The sequence below is a fragment of the Mugil cephalus genome, chromosome 18 (assembly GCF_022458985.1).
Source record: "Mugil cephalus isolate CIBA_MC_2020 chromosome 18, CIBA_Mcephalus_1.1, whole genome shotgun sequence".
In the NCBI taxonomy this organism is placed as follows: Eukaryota; Metazoa; Chordata; class Actinopteri; order Mugiliformes; family Mugilidae; genus Mugil; species Mugil cephalus.
Genome location: NC_061787.1, coordinates 17,310,521 through 17,331,117, shown reverse-complemented (window position 1 = coordinate 17,331,117; position 20,597 = coordinate 17,310,521). Strand labels below are relative to the sequence as shown.

At 42.9% G+C, this 20,597-nt stretch overlaps 1 protein-coding gene across 3 annotated transcripts in view; it reads right to left on the bottom strand.

Annotated features, from left to right (window-relative positions):
* LOC124995706 (matrix metalloproteinase-16-like) overlaps positions 1-20,597 on the bottom strand; it is a 72,026-nt gene that overhangs the window by 24,931 nt on the left and 26,498 nt on the right. For all 3 annotated transcript variants that reach the window (XM_047568320.1, XM_047568321.1, XM_047568322.1), the window contains one exon: positions 3,823-3,984. In XM_047568320.1, coding sequence (XP_047424276.1) covers positions 3,823-3,984 — 162 coding nt within the window. The remainder of the gene's footprint in view (positions 1-3,822; positions 3,985-20,597) is intronic.

Genomic DNA, 20,597 nt, shown 5'->3' with positions numbered 1-20,597 from the left:
AGCGAGGAGAGAGGTGTGGCGAACGTGTGGGATGTGTGTATGAATAATTGAGCATATGACAACGCGTGAATAACACACTGTGTAACTGTGAGGATATGAGTTGCCACGTGTTGATTGGGGCCAACAGATACAGGAATAGACCACAGGACCCCGCGCAGAACCCCATCCCCCCCATGTATGTAAAAGGATCAATGAGTAGCATATATAAATGTTCACTTTGAACTCTGCTGGAATCATTCAGGAGCATGAATAGTGGAATGATTTAAATGGTCATTTAAATGTGAGGATTAAATAACTAGTGAGCAAAGTGTAATTTAACCGAATGGGTCAGTCTATAGTGAGCAACCAAATGAAGGAATAACGAAAGATGAAACCAGCAAACTACTTGACAAACCAGCCGATCGCAGGATTAAGACATCGACCGGTCAAACAAAACTGATCAGCGGGGTTGACACGGGAGCGACTCCATTCACTGACTGAATTAAATCCCCTGAAATACATCCCAGATTAGTCGGCCCAACTGCTGTTATGCAAGCACGAGGAGATTCAAAGTCAGATGGGACGTGTAAACAAACAGGCGAATGTGTTCACACAGCAACATGATGGCGAAGCCACGACGAGAAAAATGAAACAGGGCACTTGGCAGACTTGGGGGTGTGACCCCGGCATCTGATTGTTAATTTGCTGTCCGGCGACCGAGAGATTTTCAGGTGGTGGACCAGTGCTAAGCGGATTGTCTCATCAGCTCAATTCATGATCCGTTTACTGGATTTCATGATTAGTGCACTTGAAACCGGAGAACAGGAGTCTAATCAGTGAATCAGCTGGTGTGCTGACTCACCAGAATCTGGCACCCATGGGACTTACAGACGACAGAGGGCAACAGATACTACATACTACCAATTTTTCTTTAGTCAAATGCATCAGGAGGGAAATTAATTACATTCTCTTATGTAGTACATAGCTAGAAGCTCACAGGAGACCTGAGCGTGACCAGATCCAGCCTTTAAATAGAACTTGTGACTACAACATGGAAAGTCAAGTAATTCATGGTGTTGAAACGGTAACATCCGCTGCGACACAGCTGCTGGGCAACTGTTCGTGTACTGATGCAACCTTGCTAATAAATCAGCAAGTTAATGAGCGAAGTGGTGCGAACTCAGAGCTTTCACGCCCACGTTAGAAGTTACAAACACCACAATATGGACTCATCTAGTGAAAGCGGTGAACACAACCCCATCTGAAGGCACCGTTAGGTCGGTGGAGAGTTGCGTCATCAGAAAATGTGTTACAGACGGACCCAAACAAAGGCCATGCTCTATTGATGTGGTTCTTTACACTGAGCAGCCACAACATTGAAAGCACTGACAGGAGACATAAATAACACTGACCACCTTGAGACAATTCAGTGTTCTGCTGGGAAACTTCTTAGACCTGGCATTCATTCAGCTGAATACCTAGGCACGTACCACCCACCTAGACCAGACCAGGCACCCCCACCACATAGCAATGACACAAAACATGAAGAACGGCAGAAGGTGTTGACCCAAGTATCCGTGGGATGATCCACAGAGGTCTCTCCCCTCAACCCCTAGGACCCAAAGACCCCCACTAAAAATAATGTGTTTCCAAACACCAGAAGGCCCATGTCCACTCTCTGATGAGTCACAACTGTTTTGGAGACACAATATTAAGAAGGTGGTCATAATGTTATGCTTGGTTGATTACTTACTTTATCCTTTACAACGTCACCATCTTCAAACACAACTCAAATCAATTTGTTGTTGTGTAACATCGCTCATTTGGTTTCTTGAAGAGTCTTTCATGTACTGCGCTGCCCTTTTTTAAAAGGGCGAATTAACTTAATGGCCTGGGATAAATTTCCTCCCCAGTTGTTAACTTTGTCATGCACAGTAATATCGGTGTTGTCTTGAACACCGGCTTGTGTAAACAGGAAGTGAGACATTCTCATCAAAAGGGCAGGAAGTCATTATGTTCAAAGCTCGGCGAGAAATTCGCTATTGGTGCATGAGGAAATAAAAGCAATTACAGTAATCATACTTCTGTGTATTTATATAAGATCTATATTTGTTATTTGCAGTCACTTCCAGTCATATTCAAGCCAATGAATATGTTTTGTTCTTCTGGTATTATTATTCATGAGATCAGGCATTTCTTCTCCACAGTACTACGACTTGAGCGCTGAGGCGATAAACAGGAGCAGCACACCTACACGTTCAGAAGCTGTAACGGCGAACTGATCGTCAACATCGAGCTTATCCGACCCCTGTCAGACCTTTTATTCCCGTTAGTCCCCATGTCACTGTGGCCGACTTCCCCCGACTGCAAATCAAAGTCCTAAATTTAGCTCGGTTTCAGCTTCTTTCCACCCATCAGTCGCTTGACACGTCATTATAGCTTTCTACCTTCACGCGGACTCATTCACACGTCTTCCTACTCAGCCTCAAGTCGACCACCAAATAATCCATCGAAACTGCACCTCCCCACCTTAGTCCCCGTTTCCAGGTCTTAGCATCAGTGCGGTGAAGAAGGAAAGGAGGCCAGTTACAGCAGAGGGGGGGAATAAAAAAAAAAAAAGAACGAGGCTAAGAGAGAGGCTGCCATCACTTGTCCTGCCCTTCAACTCTTGCTACAACAGAGAGGAGGAGGCAACAGAGAGGAGTAAAACACGAGAGGGATGAGGGGAGATTTGATCGCTTGCCCAGGTCTGTCGCTCCCACAGGGACGTACCCCGACCATGTAAGCAGATGGCAGGTTCTTTAGTGTTAGTGTGTGCGTTAGTGTGTCTCAGCAAAGTGTGACTGCTTCACAGCGCCGACAGCTGTAAGGCAATACTGTCACTTACCAGCAAGTCGTTTCCTAACTTAGATGTCAAACTCAGGTAGAGTCAGATAACACATTAAACAACATTAAACGCGCCAAACCTCTCCGGAACGATACAGTAAAAGTGGCTTCACGGGAAACGCTGCATCTACTAATTCAACTGTCGGTGTAAAAAAAAAAAAAAAAAAAAAAAAATGAAAGCTCACATAAATCTTTTACTGTCAAATTGACTTTCACACCCCACGGCTACAGCAGCTTTATAAGGAGACAAAGCACTCAGCTATCAAGTGTCTGTCATCTCAAAATGTGTGTGAGTGAGGAATGCCTGTGATCTTACATTTGGGCCTTTTATCCGATCTGTTATCAAAGTGATTTTATGCTATAACTGGGTTAGAATAACAGAAAATAAACTATCCCAGCTGCGAGAAACCAAGCTGTGACGACTGGGCTCAGACGCACTCAAAACTTCACATAAAAGCTTCATATGTGCAGATAAAGACGGCAGCGTCTCATATTTATGTCTAATATACAACCTCTAAAAAGCCCGGAATGAATAGGTTGAGGGACTGTGGCAACAGGGAAGCTACATAAAGGTACAGAACAGCCGCTGTGGAAGTTAAGACTTCACAGACTGAAATGTTTTTTTTTTTGAAAAAATGAAGGGATTGATGTGAGTGACTGATGTGACATCATGACTTGAGCTTTCCATTTTGAAGTGGTAAGGATTCATTTCAAATGCACGTCTGTGACGAACAGATCTGCACACTGATGCAAAGATTAATGCTTTTGCTGCTAATCAGTAAGTCTTGACATCAATTACTTTCACTTCAGCTTCTCCGTGGATCCACAAAGGGATCACACAAAGTTTTGAACCATATATTTCCCAAGCGGATATGTTTGTGCAAAAATATTTGCCAAGTTGCTAAAGCTGGTCGTCGGACTGGTCTGGTGCGTTTAACAGAAGCCAGGCGGACTTACCATAAATCTTCTGGATACCCAGCAGGTCATCCATGGGTAGCTTGAAGTTGTCGGTGTCCATGTACTGGTAAAAAGGAGCCATGATGGCCGTGGGGTCGTTTGAGTGTTCGAGGCCCAGCGCGTGACCGAGCTCGTGGACGGCTACCAGGAACAAATCGTTACCTAGAAACACAAAAACAGAGGACGGAGGGTGAGCGGTTCTGTCAGATCTGCTGGCAGCAAAACTGTAGCACTGTACGTCTCTCGCAAGCGAACGCAAATAAAAATCTTGGTCAGCCTCGGGTTATTTTTCTTTTTGCCACCTCGCCGCTTGTCGGTGTGCACCTGTTCTGGTTGGCGGCGCGAGAGTTGCTCCTTATAAACGAAGAGAAGATTCGTGCTACTATTAAGGTAAAAGACTGTTAAACAGTCCTCACATATTACATGTATTATATATACATTCATACATGTATAGATGTGGGCATGACCACAAATAACCCCTCCCCCCCACCATGTTTTCAGCCAATAAGAGGATTATGTAGCAGTGATAAATGTTCCATACAAACACCAGCCTGTACACATACATTTACACAGACTTGCCATCGCGCAGCACAGAAAACACAGCACTCTGTAATTAGTCTCGAGCCGTGGTAAGCTGATGACTACACTGGGCTGACCTTTTGACTCAGAAACCCTGCGTGGCCGACAGCCAAGCCCCAAACCAATCCCAAATGTATTAAGTCCAGACGCTTGTAGATTTAAAGCCGCCGCCCCCCCCACAGTGTCCTATTCAAAGTCCTCGGCTTACGTCACCGACAACCGAAGCAACAAAAACCAACCCTCCTAAAACACACCTCTGATGTTTAGCCAAGATGTCAAATGTGACCCATAAAGAAGCTAATCATCATATAATTAGGGTCACACTGTGATGTCTTCTGTTATTTATATAGTCAGGCCGTCTGTGGGAAGCTATTAATTCGATTCCAATGAACTCGCTCCAAATTATTCTTGAACTTCAAAGGTTTTTTTTTCTGCCCACTGTCATACTTGTTCAAATGTAATGGTCTCTTTTTGCATTTAATAAAACTAATGAAACAAATTTGAATTTAGAAGGGTGCTGGTCAAAAGGAAAAAAAGGAAAAAAAGGATCGTTTCAAGGTTGATCCCCCGATGCTCTCCAAGCTGCCAACCTCTCTTCAATTTTACCTTTCTCTCTTTTTCTTATCACGCCGAGACTCGACAGGAATGGAAATGAGCATCATTTATTCATTGGAATTCCTACTAAAGTGAGGCACTTATCTGCTGCAAATCTGTCACATGAATAACCCATCAGCAGACAGAGACGGGGATTCGGATCACTCCATAGCAGGTAGGGAGCAGGCTACCACAGAGAAATGACTTAATTGGGACCTGGTGAATGATGTTGGACTGTATAAATGTCAGTGAGTCTTTATAAGCTTGATGTAAAGTCCTTCGCCGCACGCGATCGCATTAATATCCACGGTTTTCGCTGAACAAGCTTCAGATTTCAGCCAAAGTCTTCCAATGAAAATAGATGGCTTGTAAAAGTTGGAGTGGTACAGAAATTGAGGGAGAATTTATGCAGACTTGTAATAATGAACAAGTATCTGGAGATTTGGTTTAAAGCAAATAAAAAAGAAAGGAGACAAAGGGGAGAAAGAAAGTACAGCTCTGTGATTTAGAAATCACTTGAAATAAGGTCAGGCAGCTCTGCAGCTGAGGACGATACTTCAGGCTACTTCCTGGGACTCTAGTTTTTCTGGTGTGCACAGTTGCGACTGGTAGGACCCTTGTCCTGGCTGATTCAACAAAATGAATTGGCGGCAGAGGAAGTTGGTCACAAACACCGCTCTGATAGTTAGATTATGTGGGGAGAAAAGCTACTTCCTGGAAGAGTTATTTGTGGCGTATTTAAGTTTCGGTCCAGACGACATGACGTCACAGTCTGCCTTCATTGCCGATACTACTTTGATGTGGTTTAATACCTTTACGTGAAAAAACGCAGATGAGGCCATAAGTAGGTGATGAAAAACTTACAATTTTGTGCGAGTGTGCACTCTTATTAGAAAGTAAGAAATCATCCCCACCCTGAGACTAACATATTAAAACATTCTTAAATGGTGAGGCTTTTGCACTTTCAATGATTTATATAAAATTGGCTTCAGAATGGGGCAGATTCCATTAAAAATACAACGGCAGAATTTCTGGTCAAAGTTAAGGGATCCATCCACTGGCTTGACTGCACTGTACTCCCATTTCATTCCATCACAAGGTGAGTAACACTTTCATTATCATATGAGCAGTGAAGAAATCTCCAAAGATTAAAACGCATATAAACTAACTGGACACTTTATTAGGTATACCTGTTCAACTGCCTGTTAACACAAACAGCTAATGAGCCAATCACATGGCTGCAGTTCAATGCATGTAGGCATGTAGAGGTGATCAAGACAACTTGCTGAAGTTCAAACTGAGCATCAGAATGAGGAACAAAGGGGATTTAACTGACTTTGAACGCGGTATGGTTGTTGGTGCCAGACAGGCTGAAACTGCTGATCTACTGGGATTTACACACACAACCATCTCTAGGGTTTACAGAGAATGGTCTGAATCAGAGAAAATATCCAGTGAGCGGCAGTTGTGTGGACGAAAATGCCTTGTTGATGTGAGAGGACAGAGGAGAATGGGCAGACTGGTTGGAAATGATAGAAAGGCAACAGTAACTCAAATAACCACTTGTTACAACCAAGGAATGTAGAATACCATCTCTGAATGCACAACACTTCCAACCTTGAATAAAATACAGCAGCAGAAGACCACACCGGGTGCCACTCCTGTCAGCTAGGAACAGGAAACTGAGACTACAGTTCACACAGGTTCACCAAAACTGGACAACAGAAGATTGGAAAAATGTTGCCTGGTCTGACGAGTCTCGACATTCAGATGTCAGGGTCAGAATCTGGTGTAAACAACATGAAAGCATGGATCCATCCTGCCTTGTAACAATGGTTCAGGCTGGTGGTGGTGGTGTAATGGTGTGGGGGATATTTTCTTTCCACACTTTGGACCCCTTAGTACAAACTGAGCATGGTTTAAATGCCACAGTCTACCTGAGTATTGTTGCTGACCATGTCCATCCCTTTATGACCACAGTGAACCATCTTCTGATGGTTACTTCCAGCAGGATAATACACCATGTCACAAAGCTCATATCATCTCAAACTGGTTTCTTGAACATGACAATGTGTTCACTGTACTCCAATGGACTCACAGACACCAGATCTCAATCCAATAGAGCACCTTTGGGATGTGGTGGAACAGGAGATTGGCATCATAGATGTGCAGATGACAAATCTGCAGCAACTGTGTGATGCTGTTATGACAATATGGACCAAAATCTCTGAGGAATGTTTCCAACACTTTGTTGAAAGTATGCCACGAAGAATTAAGGCAGTTCTGAACGCAAAATGGGATCCAACCTCTTACTACCAAGGTCTACCCAATAAAATGTGTGTGTGTGTGTGTGTGTGTGTGTGTGTGTATGTGTACAATATTCAATTTAACATTCAATTAATTTGACAAATCTGAGTCTGAAATCCCTTGACCAAGCACTGAAAACTGCTTTTAAATGTCCTAAACTGTGAGCCAACCTCAGCTTTGCAACATCTAACAGACAATGCACTGCACTCTCTGACCCTTTCTACCCTTTACAGTCCTTCTTATAGCCAAGCCTGGTTCCTTCCTTCAATCTTGAGTCAGCCTTTCTACCTCCTGGGTACATGTGAGGCCAGTGTCGTCACTTTGTTTCAGTTGCTTACATAAGTCATGTTATGGTGGTACGTACTGCCTGGCTAATTACCAGCTGGAAGGTATGTAGAGCCTACACAGGAAATAATGAGGTGAGGGAAGAGAAGGGTAGAGTATAAGGCAGATGTTTAAAAGAAAAAAAAAAGATGAAGGAGAAGGAGGCGAGTGGAAAAGTTATGGGACGAGTGGGAGACAAATAAGCAGATAAATACAGGCATAAATAAAAAGGTGAGGTAAACTGAGGAGAAAGGGTGTCTGGAGTGAGAGCTGTGTGAAGAATGATAACGGGAAAAAAACAGGATGATAAAGAGAAGGGGAAAAACCGAGGTGAGAAAAACGATAAAGCTCAGAACTATTTGTTATCTTTTAAGATGTTCCCGGGTTTATGCAATCACGGATGATGAAGATGATGAATTATACAACTTTAACCTTTGACCTCGGCATTTATGACATCACCCTCCCATCAGTGGCCACTTCTCAACCCTCAACACAGAATAACACAGCTACGAGATAGAGGACAAAGTTGAAGGAAACTATGCCAGGAGATGAAAAAAAGCTACTGAGGGCAACATTTCTTTGTTTGTTGGAGGAAAGAGTGAGTCTGATATTTTTATCATATGGAGATTCGTCATTCTCATGGGCAATAATTTAGCATAACAATAAGTCATCTCAAGCATCTATTTAAAGCAAGAAAGCTAAATTTGAAGTCACTAAATTCCCACTCGGCCCAATGTTAAATGTTCAATGATCACAGTGGCAGCCCACGGCAGCAGCAGAAGTCTTGCTGACACTCTGCTTAGCATAGGTCAAGGTTGCCTCTAATGAGATAGTGAGAAAAAAAGATAAAAAAAAGAGAAGATGGAGTAAAAGAGGAGAGTCACGGGGGATATACTTATATTTATTATCTTGGTCCATTTCCGCCACAGGGGTAGCAGTAAAGTAAACAGGGGTTGTAATTAGAAACCAGGATCCTGTACCTGATCTTTTTTCATAATTTACCGCCTCTCTGCACAAGTCAACACTGCGACAGACGGCCGAGGGAGCGCACATGATATGGGACATGGGCTTGAGACATAAACACACACAGGCCAACAAATCAGATGTGGGGCTCGGGTCACCACTGTTCAATTGCAGTAATAGCTCAGGTTGTCAGAAGATGCCTCCAGGGGCTTCTCTGTCTCCTCACTGCTTAACTAAGTGCCCGACTTTTGTTTTTGTTTTCACTAGCATCATTTGGTTTTCTTGTTCTATATCTTTCTGCAAAGATTTTCCCTCAGCTTTGACATCTTCATTATCTTGTCCTTTTTTCCTCCTGTGTGAATAAATCCAAAACCATAACCCTAACCCAAAGAATCAAGTTTTCAAAAGCTCAGCATCCCCCTGTGACATTACCGCCAACAACATCTTCAACTAGTGAAAACCCTCAAACAAAGCAATTACAGCTCCTGCTACTGTAGAGAAGAGGGCATCCATCCCCACATGGACCGTTTCTGACTCCCCCTCTCTTTCATTAGAAAACACAGCCGCAATTGTCGGTTCCCCCGGCCAAGTGTAAGCAAGCATAAGCACTCTGTTTGTCTCAGAGGACCTCAAATGTTTCCCATTGTTTAGCTCCCAGAATTCCCTGAGAGGCAGACACTGTGCTTTTATGAACGATCTTGGGAAAAACTAGTGCAGTGAAAGGCACAGTACATGCAAAAAGTTAATTAGGATTTCAGGACTGTTTGGTGGTTTGGGTGAGGACTAGGAAGTAGGATACTGGTTTCTGATGTTTGCTTAAAGGAACCCTCCAGTTGTAAATATGTTTTTTTTTTTTACGATGTGCAGGAACAAGTATTATTTGTGACATCCTGAACATCAAAAGTAAAACGCAATAAGAATGAGCTTTATGGTAATGGGAAATTTTGCGACCCCCCCACAGTACTTCCACGGACACCCTAGGGGTCGCGGACCCCCTGTTGAAGACCCACACCTTCAACTAACTGTTTCTACAGTTTATCCTTTACTTCTATTGATTTACGTTCAGCATCCATTTCTGAAGGTTTCTCCACCCCATTCCCATGATTTATGCATGATTTCAAACTATTTCAACTGATTGACCAGCACTGATCCAGGCATTGTCAATGAATTTTAAGAAACTACAGTACATACAAAGTAAAGGGCTATCTCTGTCATACTTTACTGTCCATAATACTGACTGGGATTGTGGAATGTGGAGGACGGAAACGGAAAAGGAAGGAGATCAGCTGATATCCACTATCTGGCGAGAAGTTCACAGTCCTGACGCTGGATGTTGTTTGTCCGAGGGAGTACGTGGTCAAAAATAAGTACAACCTTCACCCTGAAGGAAGCTGGAGATTTGTGAAGTGAGAAGGAATATCAGAGAGTCCAGAGGAGCAGCGCAGACAGTGAAACAGAGTGCGAGTCAGCGAGAGCACTGGTCGTCCAGGAGTGCTGTGCTGTACTGACAAGCTGCCAGGGGATCTCAGCCCAGTGGTTCAGTGCCTGGCTCAGAGGGCCCCGGGCACACAGGGCTCTGCTGGCTGTCAAACCGGAGCCATGTGCCTGATTTGACAGAGTGACCACTGTGAGCCAATGTACAATGGCTGCATTCTGCTCAGTTTGCTTTCACACTCTCCGCTTCCAACGTACCCTCACCGGAGAAAGCAGGAACATGCTGCCTGTCATTTGGAGCATTTCATCAAATTAAGTTAAGGTATAAATTTCCCCAATAACAGACTGTGGAACGTTTGTTACACCGACGGCCACTGTGGGCACAAGACTGTCTGGATAACGATAATCCATAATCACAGTGGTAGAATAGTTATGTAATCAACATACATCTTGCATTTTAATTTGTAATTTTGATCCATATTCATTTTCTAAAATCTTGATTTATTTTGTTTTCTAATGCATTTTTTTCACAGTAGTAATACTGGACTCACATAGAACAGTCTAAATTGTAACATAATCAGTTAAAATCTTCCATGACACGTATTCATGCAGTGTCTGAAAGTACACTTCAAATTTCTAGGGTCAAATCACAACTTTTTTGGTATTTCCGAATAGAAGATTGTTCGGCTTAAGGTAGGTTACAAATGAGGTTGCAAAACACGCCCTAATTAGATAAAGGGGTCATGCATGTCATGTGGTTGCAATGTCTCTGTGATATTGCTTTCATATTTGAGAAGGACCACAAGGACCAATAGCTAACCTCATTGTGCAACATGTTAATGAAAGCCCCGACCATCTAGCGTTAGAGACCTGTCCAACAGTCTGGTGTTCCACTTGTTTTATCCTCTGTCCTCTTCCTCTATCTTTTCCCCTCACTCTTGGCTACAATTCATTCCCACAAGCTTGTCAGAGAACAAAACCCCAGATGATGAGAGCAACATATGTACACTTGAGTAATTATTTATTTACAGAGGCTGCTACAGATTGAAATTTCGGTGTGTGGAACGCTGCCAGGGATCCAAATACTGGCCGTTCCTGTGGATTCAAAGTAAATAAAGCAGCAAAAAGCAGGGGAAAAAAAAAATAAAGTAGAGGACATCTTTTATTTCTGTCGTGTTTATCTGCAGCACCTGCGAGCGAGACGAGGACGTGTGTATTTTCATTCTGATCATTAATCACTGATAATGCACTGGCCATCGTAAGTGAAGCGATGTTGTGTGCATGCGTTTGCATAAATTTGGGCATCTGCGTCAATGGAGGTTGCAAAAGTAAGAGTAGTGTTATTTCACCACAAAAAATGCTGGAGAAAGCTTTCTGAATACAAACTAGACTGATAGATGATCACAGCAGACTTTTAAATGAAGCTGCGGAACCTGCGAATGTGCAGATCTGGCAAGCAAACGACAAAATTTATTTCTTGTAGTTGTTGGGTCATAAAGATGTAGTATGTTCAGGGAGAAATCCAGAAAGAAAGTTATCTGTCTGTAAAATATATGTTACACTATGCTTTATCTGTAAAGATGTCCATTTAAACTGTCACCTCTGGTTCACTTAGACTAACAACTCCTTTCAACACCATCCGTCCAAATGATACTTTAACTTCACTCCTAAAACAACACAGTGTTTTGAGACTGTTTCCAGTTTTGCTGCCATTTCAACAAGCGTTTGCCTTCCAGCTGTCACTTCCAACTACAGTAATGCTTCAGCTGTTGCAACATTTCAGCTGTTTCAAATGCCTTATCTGCCAAATTCTGCGTTCTACTTCTCCGTCTTCTTGTGGGGTAATCTCACATCTTTATTCCGTCTGTTGTTTCTGTCTGGATCCACACAAGCGTAGGTGCGACTTTCTCCCAGGATCAAATCAGATATATACAGACAAACGCTGCTTTTGAGGATGTGCTTCAATGCGTCTAGTCTGAGGTCTTAGTGTAAGTAAGCGGCAAGTGTCATGGTCTGCATCAAAAAAAAAATTCCTTTAATGATGCAGTTTATTGAAGTGCGAGCTGTCCAATGCACCAAAGCATCCTTAAAGATTAAAATGATCATAATGTGGACACTTCAGTCGTTAAAATATATAAAAATGTGCGAAACACATCTGAACAGATACAAATGATATACCTTCAAGATTATTTTGCATGTTGTCAGAATGAGATGTACCCTAGGAAGGATGTTTACACTTTCTGCTTGTTAAGGACTACGGGTGCGACTTTATGACAGCATCTGACCAACTAGTGGGAGGGCAAGCCTCCCCAGGTGCACGTTTTGTGTGCCTTGGAGATTTTAAGTGTATGCGTGAGTGTGTTCACGTGTGGGGGCGGAAGAGAGCGTTGGCACCCACGTGGAAGTTGATGCTGTTGCCAGTGGGCGGCTGTCTATTTCTAGTGGCAGCATGGTGGGCGGGAACGCATGGTGAGAGCTTTGCTTTCTTTTTTCTCTTCATTGCAGTGATTTTAAATCCCCTATCCTTCTCCAAACTGGAAGATGGAAATGTGGTTATGTAATCACCGAAGATATATTCGTAGACAACTAAGCACCAGTGTGAAGACAATAAAGAGACTTTGTTCAACAGTTTAACAAAAATACTAAGACCATTGTTGATTCCACCGTTGATTCCTTCTGCACCTCACATGCTCACCCTTTCACTGGCTTGACCTCCCCATTTGTTCCTTTGATTGATGTAAACTAGTAAAGAAATAGGCCATGTATACCCTTATCACCACAACCACTGTTATGACAGCATCCATGCTACATGAGAGACAAGACCCAGGACAAAAACCGTCCCCTTATTATTGTTCCTTGAACACACCGATCTATATCTATCACGTCATATTTCACAGATAAACATTGTGCGATGCACTGTACAGCATATATATTATATATATTCATTATGTCCCTGGACTGGATGGTACAGTGATCAATTGCTCTATATCATCTAGCATTGCATCACGTAATGTCAACTGTCACACAGCAGCCTTGAGATAAATTGCCTACAATGTAGTGAGTTCTTCCAACACCCTTGAAAGGGATCTGTTTGTGTGTCTGTGTGTATTTCTGTGCTGTTTTGCAGCCTGTGTCCACCCACAAACTATTGTACTTCTAACACTAACCCGGCCATCAACACACAGTTTGTACTGCCAGCAAAAATGTAGCTATGCTGGACATCTTCAGGACTTAGTAGGAGATAAAAAAAAAAAAAACTACTCCTGTGCACAAAAAACAAAACAAAACAAAAAACACTGATTCTCTCCATTAGTTTTCTGTATGAGATGCAGAGTAGAGGAGATATAAGGACAAAGATAGGCCGAAGGACACATGAAAGATTAAAAACCTTTGTAGAAAAGAGTTTTCTTTGTTGAAATTTCTTGAAAAGAAAGTCATTTGACTTTTCATTTAATTGGGCAACAGCTGGATCAGTGTTTTGGCCTTTTCAATATCTTAATACCTTTACGCGAACAAATCCTACTTTACGCAGACGACACTCTTCTTTTTCTCTAAAGGACTTCAATGCAGCCTTGGATGTTTTCAGTCATTACTAGATTATGTGTAAAGAGCTTTAAGTTCAACAGAGATGATGTGTGATTTCAAGTCATTCTGTACCACTGAGCATTCAAATTCTAATCCAAATTCACCTTTACCCTTTAAAATAAACAGTGTCACTAGCACAGTTTGGATTACTGTAATTACGTCAAGGTCTGCCCTATTAGAAAACGTTTCTGAAAGCTCATACGTTTGTAAATGACTGCCAGATATTAAAAGTTCCAGGCATTTTGGAAAATGGGCAAAAGGACTTACTCACAGGACATTTTTCTGACCTCTTTGTAGTCCAAAAAATGTCATTGTTCTTTTTAGTTGTTTTTTTCATTGTGCAAATAAGTGGAGGCAATCAAGAGGTCAACTGTTTGTCTTGTTTGCATTTTACACATTTTTTTCAATATCATGTTTGTGTTTTAAATCATTTGGTGTTATTCAGAGTCATTTTATTTTGTTGCTTTTTAGTATGACAGTTACAGACCTCTGTATTTTTCTGGTGAGAGAAAATTATGTTGTCCACTTAACAACTACACTGCAGAGCATAAAACATTTAACGAAATCAATATAATGCTCTGGGTTTCAGAGACGTATGGCGCTCTAGTTCTCTCTGATAAAGATACAGGCACAAAAATCTAAGTGACAAAGATATGGAAGGCTATTTAAGGCTAAGTTAAATTCACACTCAGAGCTAAAAATCTAAATGACTCTACCCTTGAACATTATCCGGTCCTTTCCTGCTAAACTTAACACAACAATTAACCCCAGCGCCAATGATTACAAACCTGATCCCGCTGCCATGGAGGACATGTCACCCTGAAAATTACACTAAATTACAACTGAAGAAAAACAAAAACACATCACTTGCTGGAATGGAATGACAAATCCAAAAATAAACCAAAATGACATACAGCAGCAGACTGAAAAAAAAAAGTCTTCTGATAAGAAATCCAGGACAACATAGAGTCTGCAGCCATAATCTGACAGCACACAGACCGACCGACCTCACTCTCCAGACAAACTTAACTTCCTAAAAATTTTGTCCAAACAACATACAGAGACATTCTTTCCAACACTTGGAAAAATATACAGTGTAATTTCAATGTCTGGACAACAAGGCACGATGACTCTGGCTGTTAAACATGTTAAGCCTGCACACAAAAAAGGGGACAGACAGCCGAAAACACCATCAAGACAATCAAGCAAGAGTAAAGTGGGTTTCTCCACTTCTTTCTCTCTTACATATTTCACATACTTATTCCTGATGATTTGTTTTGTAGCCACTACTATTTGAACAGCTATAAACAGAGGTTTGGAAGCACATCAAGCATCGCGCCAACCGAGCCGATTGACCTCAATGGAGAAGAGTGCAAGAATGACAAGCGAAGAAACAACAGAAGAAGAGAAACAGGGTTGAGAAGACAGAGTGCTCTGCTTCCTCCTCATCACCCAGTAGGAGTAGGAACCTAAAAATAAACCTGCAAGGACACCATATGCTATTCTATTCCTCAACTACTCTTCCTTTTTCGTTTCTTGTACCCTACCTGGTCTAACTGTGATTTTTCTCTTTGCTTGTTTTCTCTTTCTTTACGGTACCCTGACATTACAGATTCTGCTCCACATAACAATGCCAAACCCCTGCCTGCTGCTGAGAAGCCAAAAACGGATCTCTTTTTATTGTTGGCTGTTAAATATGCCCCAAAATGACAGCTGAGTAGAGCCCACAATCCACTAACAGGATTGGACATCAATGATAAACCGCGCTGCCAATCGACGTCAGGGAGACGAGCCATCTCCTACGACCATCAATCAGCGGATTGATGCCGAGCACGTCCAAACACCCCCGCCCTCAGCCAATCATCACTCCGTTATCCAGTGTCCCACATACTCGGCCCCTGTGGCCTAATCCTAATACCTGGAAACTTTTTCTCCTGGTGGTCGTGTGTTTTTATAACCTCTTTGGTTCATTTTAGGGGCGAGGACATAATAAAGCCCTGGAATCTCTCATTTCCTGTGTGTAGGTCTAGCTCACATGCTTTGTTGGTACATAGTTTTCAACTGATATTACTGGAGGCCAGAGGTCCTTGAAGACATACCAGGCCTTATAAGTCACCCTCGGGTAAAAGAGGGTGTGTTTGTGTACAGTCATGGTATGCAGCAGAGGCAGAGAGGTGATGAAACCTTTTTTTTTTAAAATATTTTTTCCTAGCGCCAAGCTTTTTTTTTTTTTTTTCTCGCAAAAATCCAATCAGCCTCACTGTGACTGAACGTCTAAATGGAATCCGCCTTATCTACACCTGCGTGAATCGGCTTTGATTTTTCACAAAGAAAAACACGGCAGCCTCAGTCCACAGCGATGACCTTGTGATAAAGCACAGATGAGCGTTGGCTCGTTCGCCTTTTTTGACGCGCAGAAATGGAAAGCCGCGCGCTCCCCTTTCAGAAGCGGGCCGTGGCGCGCCGAGATCTGATCAAAAGACAATCTAATCATCTCCATCTCCAGTTCCACTTCTTTTCTTACGCTGCGTTCACTCTAAATCCCTCCACAATCCTCTCCTTTCTGCCCTACAACGCTCTGCATCCCCATTTTAATTCTTCCGCGACCCTTCAAGCAATCGTATTTCATCCTCTTACTCTCACTGCATAATTTTCCTATTTAGTCTCAGCCCTCTCCTCTTGTAACCCATTATGTCTTTACTTACATATATCTATCCCTCTGTCTATTGATTCCTCACAGCAACTCATCCATCAAGCTCTAAAGACAAACAGTCCAGGAGCGTAGAGCAGCCATAAGAGCGTCTCTCTGTTTTGGCCGTAGGGTCGTTGCACTGTATGATGGGAGTATTGGCCGATCACCCACCCCCTCACACCGCTTCCCTGTTGTCTCTCGCTGCGCACCATCCTGCTAGCTGAAATTAGACTGGGATCCATCATTGTGCAACTCTTAACTACAATAACGTGTTCACAGTGTGGAATGAAATGAAACAGAGTGAGAGAAAGACATATAGGAAGATAGAGGATAGACACAGTATCTACCAGATTGTTTACAGCCAAAGCTCTGTTGTTAACTAGAGCCTCATTAGGATGGAATGAAACAGCTCTAAAAAAACTAAAAAAACAAAAACAAAAACAAAAGCTCTAATCCACTGCTGGAAATGTTTGTTCATATAAATATTGCTTAAACAAATCCTTTCCCTTGGCTGCAACCCCTTTTGTTTTAAAGCAGCACCAAAGAGGGGGTGGAAACAAGTAAATCCTTCAGTTCAAAAAGAAGCCTGTGCCATGCACTGTTTGCTCACTGGCGCTGTTTTCACAGGCATGATATGCTGCATGTAAAAGGCTCGGGTGCCAAGGTTTGGCATGTGTGTCTTGATCATGGAGTCCACTGTCAGCTTTGGGACTCGTTACCTTGCAGGAGGCACTGAGGAAAGGGTTCAGTGTGAAGCAGAGGCCAGGGAACAGGTCTGACTGCTATTTCTATGGGGTGGGGGCGTCTGGTCTGGTCGGGTCTAGGTAGGTGCTGCATGTCTAAGTAACATCCACATGAATGCCAGGTTTTAAAGTTTCCCGGCAGAACACTGAATTGTCAAAAGATGGTATTTTCTTCTCCTGTCGGTGGTTTTAATGTTGTGGCTGATCGGTGTATCTCTGATTGCAACTGGATCATCCGACAACCTATCAGAGCAATTTTGTTATACACATATATTTGTTCATCACCGCATACAAGTCCCAAGCCATGTGACTGGCCAGGCATTTGAAGGGCGGGGGGAGTTCAGGATGTCTTCCAGGCTACGAAAGCTCTTCAGAAATCATTAATATATGCAACAACATTTCCTTTGGCACATTCTGCTCCATCTACTTGTTTGAAATGCGTCTCAAATCCCCACATAATGTCGCTATTAGCGGATGCACAGCTAATAAATGGATGAAGTGCGAGTCTCTACAGATGGCGTGCCACAGCCACGGCGTGTTTACATGCACGAGGAGCTGCAGCCGACATTCATCATCAATTAATCTGACAATGGGGCTCTCAATGAATTATTTTGGCAGACAAATGTGAAGGATTGTAAATATTATTCCCCAAAACCCAAAGTCGTGCATTCAGCTTTGTTCATTTATTTGAAAGTATTTAAATGTTTGACTTGCAGTGTTAGAACGTGAAAAATGAGCAAATATTTTGCCAACAGATAAAATATCTTCATCCAGATTGTGACATGACACACAAAAATTCACATTTTTATAACAAAGGCATCACATTGCATAAATCTCAGGATGTCATTTGTTAACCGTGACAGGTGCATCACTCTGCTGTGTCTGCAAACACTCCAGCTGATTGTCACTTCTGAGTAATCATCTGTCCTCAAACGCCTGAGTTGCATTGTGAGAGAAGGTGCAGACGGAACATTGCAGGTGGATACGTGTGTGAGAGAGAGAGAGATAAAGAGCGGGTACTCAAACATATGCACGCGAGTGTTTATCTCCATGCAGGCAGGAATTAATCCTCCAGTGCATCGGTGACGTCGTCGTCCAAAACAACAACAGCAACAACGACAACAACCACATCTATGGTGTGATCCCGGCAACTGTCGCTGTGACGACTGATCCTTCTCGACAACAGTGTGCGTGGAGGATTAGATGTGACAGACACGGTGCAGCTTACAGGACGGCGTCTCATCTCCGGAGCCCGTGCGTCCGTGTGTGTGTGTGTGTGTGTGTGTCCGAATAAATAAAAAAGGAGGGAAAGCAGACAAAAAAGAAAGCGAGACAGGACAGAGGAAAGAAAAGACCAGACGCCACGTGCTGTTCTGGGCTAAATTTACATCTTTCCTAGATGTTCCCCGCGAAGCAGTTGAAGGGGACGGAAATGGATGATGGAAGGATCGCAAATCCTCAAAGCAACGTGTACAGGGAACATGTGGAAAATGTCCACCTCTGACGTGACACTACCTGGATTAAAACGAACATCAGCGTGCGCTGCGTTATTGGATTTTGATGTGGAAAAACAAACATGGACTTGGTTCACATCTTTGATGGAGGGATCTTGGACGGTCCTCTTGCGCATTTTCCCACCCCGAATGATTCACAGTGAAACAACACGAAAATATTTGAGATTAGTTCAACTTGGTGCCCGCCCACTTCACATTTCTCAAGGCTTTTCCACATTTAATTGCGTCTCTTTGTCTCTTGTTCCCACAAAGGCAGACACAAAGGCATCGCAGTTGATGCTTTACAATCTGCTGCAGTCTTAGTTTGTTATTTGGTAAATGATAAATGAGTCTGCATTAAAAACCTCATACTGGCCACTCAGTGAAATCCTCCTCTAATGCATACGGAGCGAATTAAACGAATGCACGTGTTGAGAAGTCTGGACACACATTTTGTGTTTGTTAATGTTCAGTGTTTACGTTACGTTTGCAGTTCACTCATCTATCTCTTGTCAGTTGACATCTCTCTGCCATTAAGTGTTTGTTTTATTGGGTGCGCACGTAAAAAATGTTTAATCAGGTACTTATCCAACTTCAACCAAAGATAAAAGCTCCAATGTATTTTTTATTGCATCGTATCAAGCTTGCAGTTTTTACAAACATACAACAGTGCACACACACACGCTCGCACACACAAAAACTGAGCTCCCAGAGGAAGAGCTCAGAGTTTAAATGCGTTCAAAAGCTGAAAAGAAAGAACGCACCTCTGGTCTCAGAAACACTGTTGCCAGAAAGTCAATATTGTATCATACGTGTCATGATATATTCATCTGATCAATGCTACTCTCCGATGAAACAGGACTACGTTTAATTATTAGTAGTAACCTAACGTCAGTGTTATTACTTGCGCCGCGATGATTTTTACAGGTTTTAAGTCTAAGCCTGCCAAAAGCTACACACTGCCTCGGAGGTTTTGTTTTTCGTGCCAAGACAAAAGCAATCTGGCGGGAATACAGAATACCTGATATTTGTAGTAGTTCCTGGCAGGAGAACTGTTACACCTCGAGATATTCAGCCTCAGCACAAAATGCTGGCCGTGAAGGCAGCTCCGACCTGCATCTGCCTCCACAGACTCATCTCGGTGTAACACTTGTCGCCGTGGAGGAATAAGAGAACCCCGGACACGGAACGGTGAGCGGCCGGGATTCACGCTGGAGAGAGCGTAATCGACCCGCATGCAATATGGGGTGTTTTCACCGGGGTGTGTGCGCCCCAGCAGGGGTGTATTAATACTGCATTGAGAGGCAGGGGAGAGTGTGTGTCACAGGAAGTGAATCATAGACTCCAATGACAGCTTCTTCTCCGTCCGGTGTGCGACAACGCTGTGTGTGAGCATGTGCACAGATGTGTCTTGGTTTCTCTCATCCAATCGGCTGTGACACTAAATGTCGACTGATCCTCGTCACTTCAATCTATCTACACATTCTTAAAACCTTAAATGAAGCAGTTCACGACACATTATCTGAGCCTACAAACTGCTCCTGCTTAAAATTCTGCCTTTAACAGCAAGTTCCTCACTTCTATTTCCGACGCGTAGTGCTCAGCAGCTCCCACTCATCTCTGCTCTCCTCTTTCCCCTTTCCACTTCAAATGTTTTCTTTACTTCTCGCCTTGCTGCTCGTTCAGTCTTTCCCTCTCCGCGTGTCTCTCTTGTGAGCTCTTGAACCTCCAATATTTGTCTAGAGTAACTCAGCCATTCTCTCTTATCCTCTCTTTCGCTCCCTGTTATCTCTGCTGCCTTCCTGCTGGTAAACTCATCTGTTTTCTTCTCTCGTTTTTTTTTTTTTTTTTTTTGGTCGTCCCAATTTCTTGAGAGCGTTTCTCCTTCCCCCTCGCTCGGTTTCCTCTGTCATTGTTTTGACTCATGACTCAGTAACTGTCATGACTCCTCTTTGGTAGTCTGTGCGTGGACCGCGGGGCAGATCCTTAGATTTAACGAGGAGGCCAAGGACACAAACTGAAAATGGAAACGAGTTTAAAATCAACCTCAAATGCATCAAA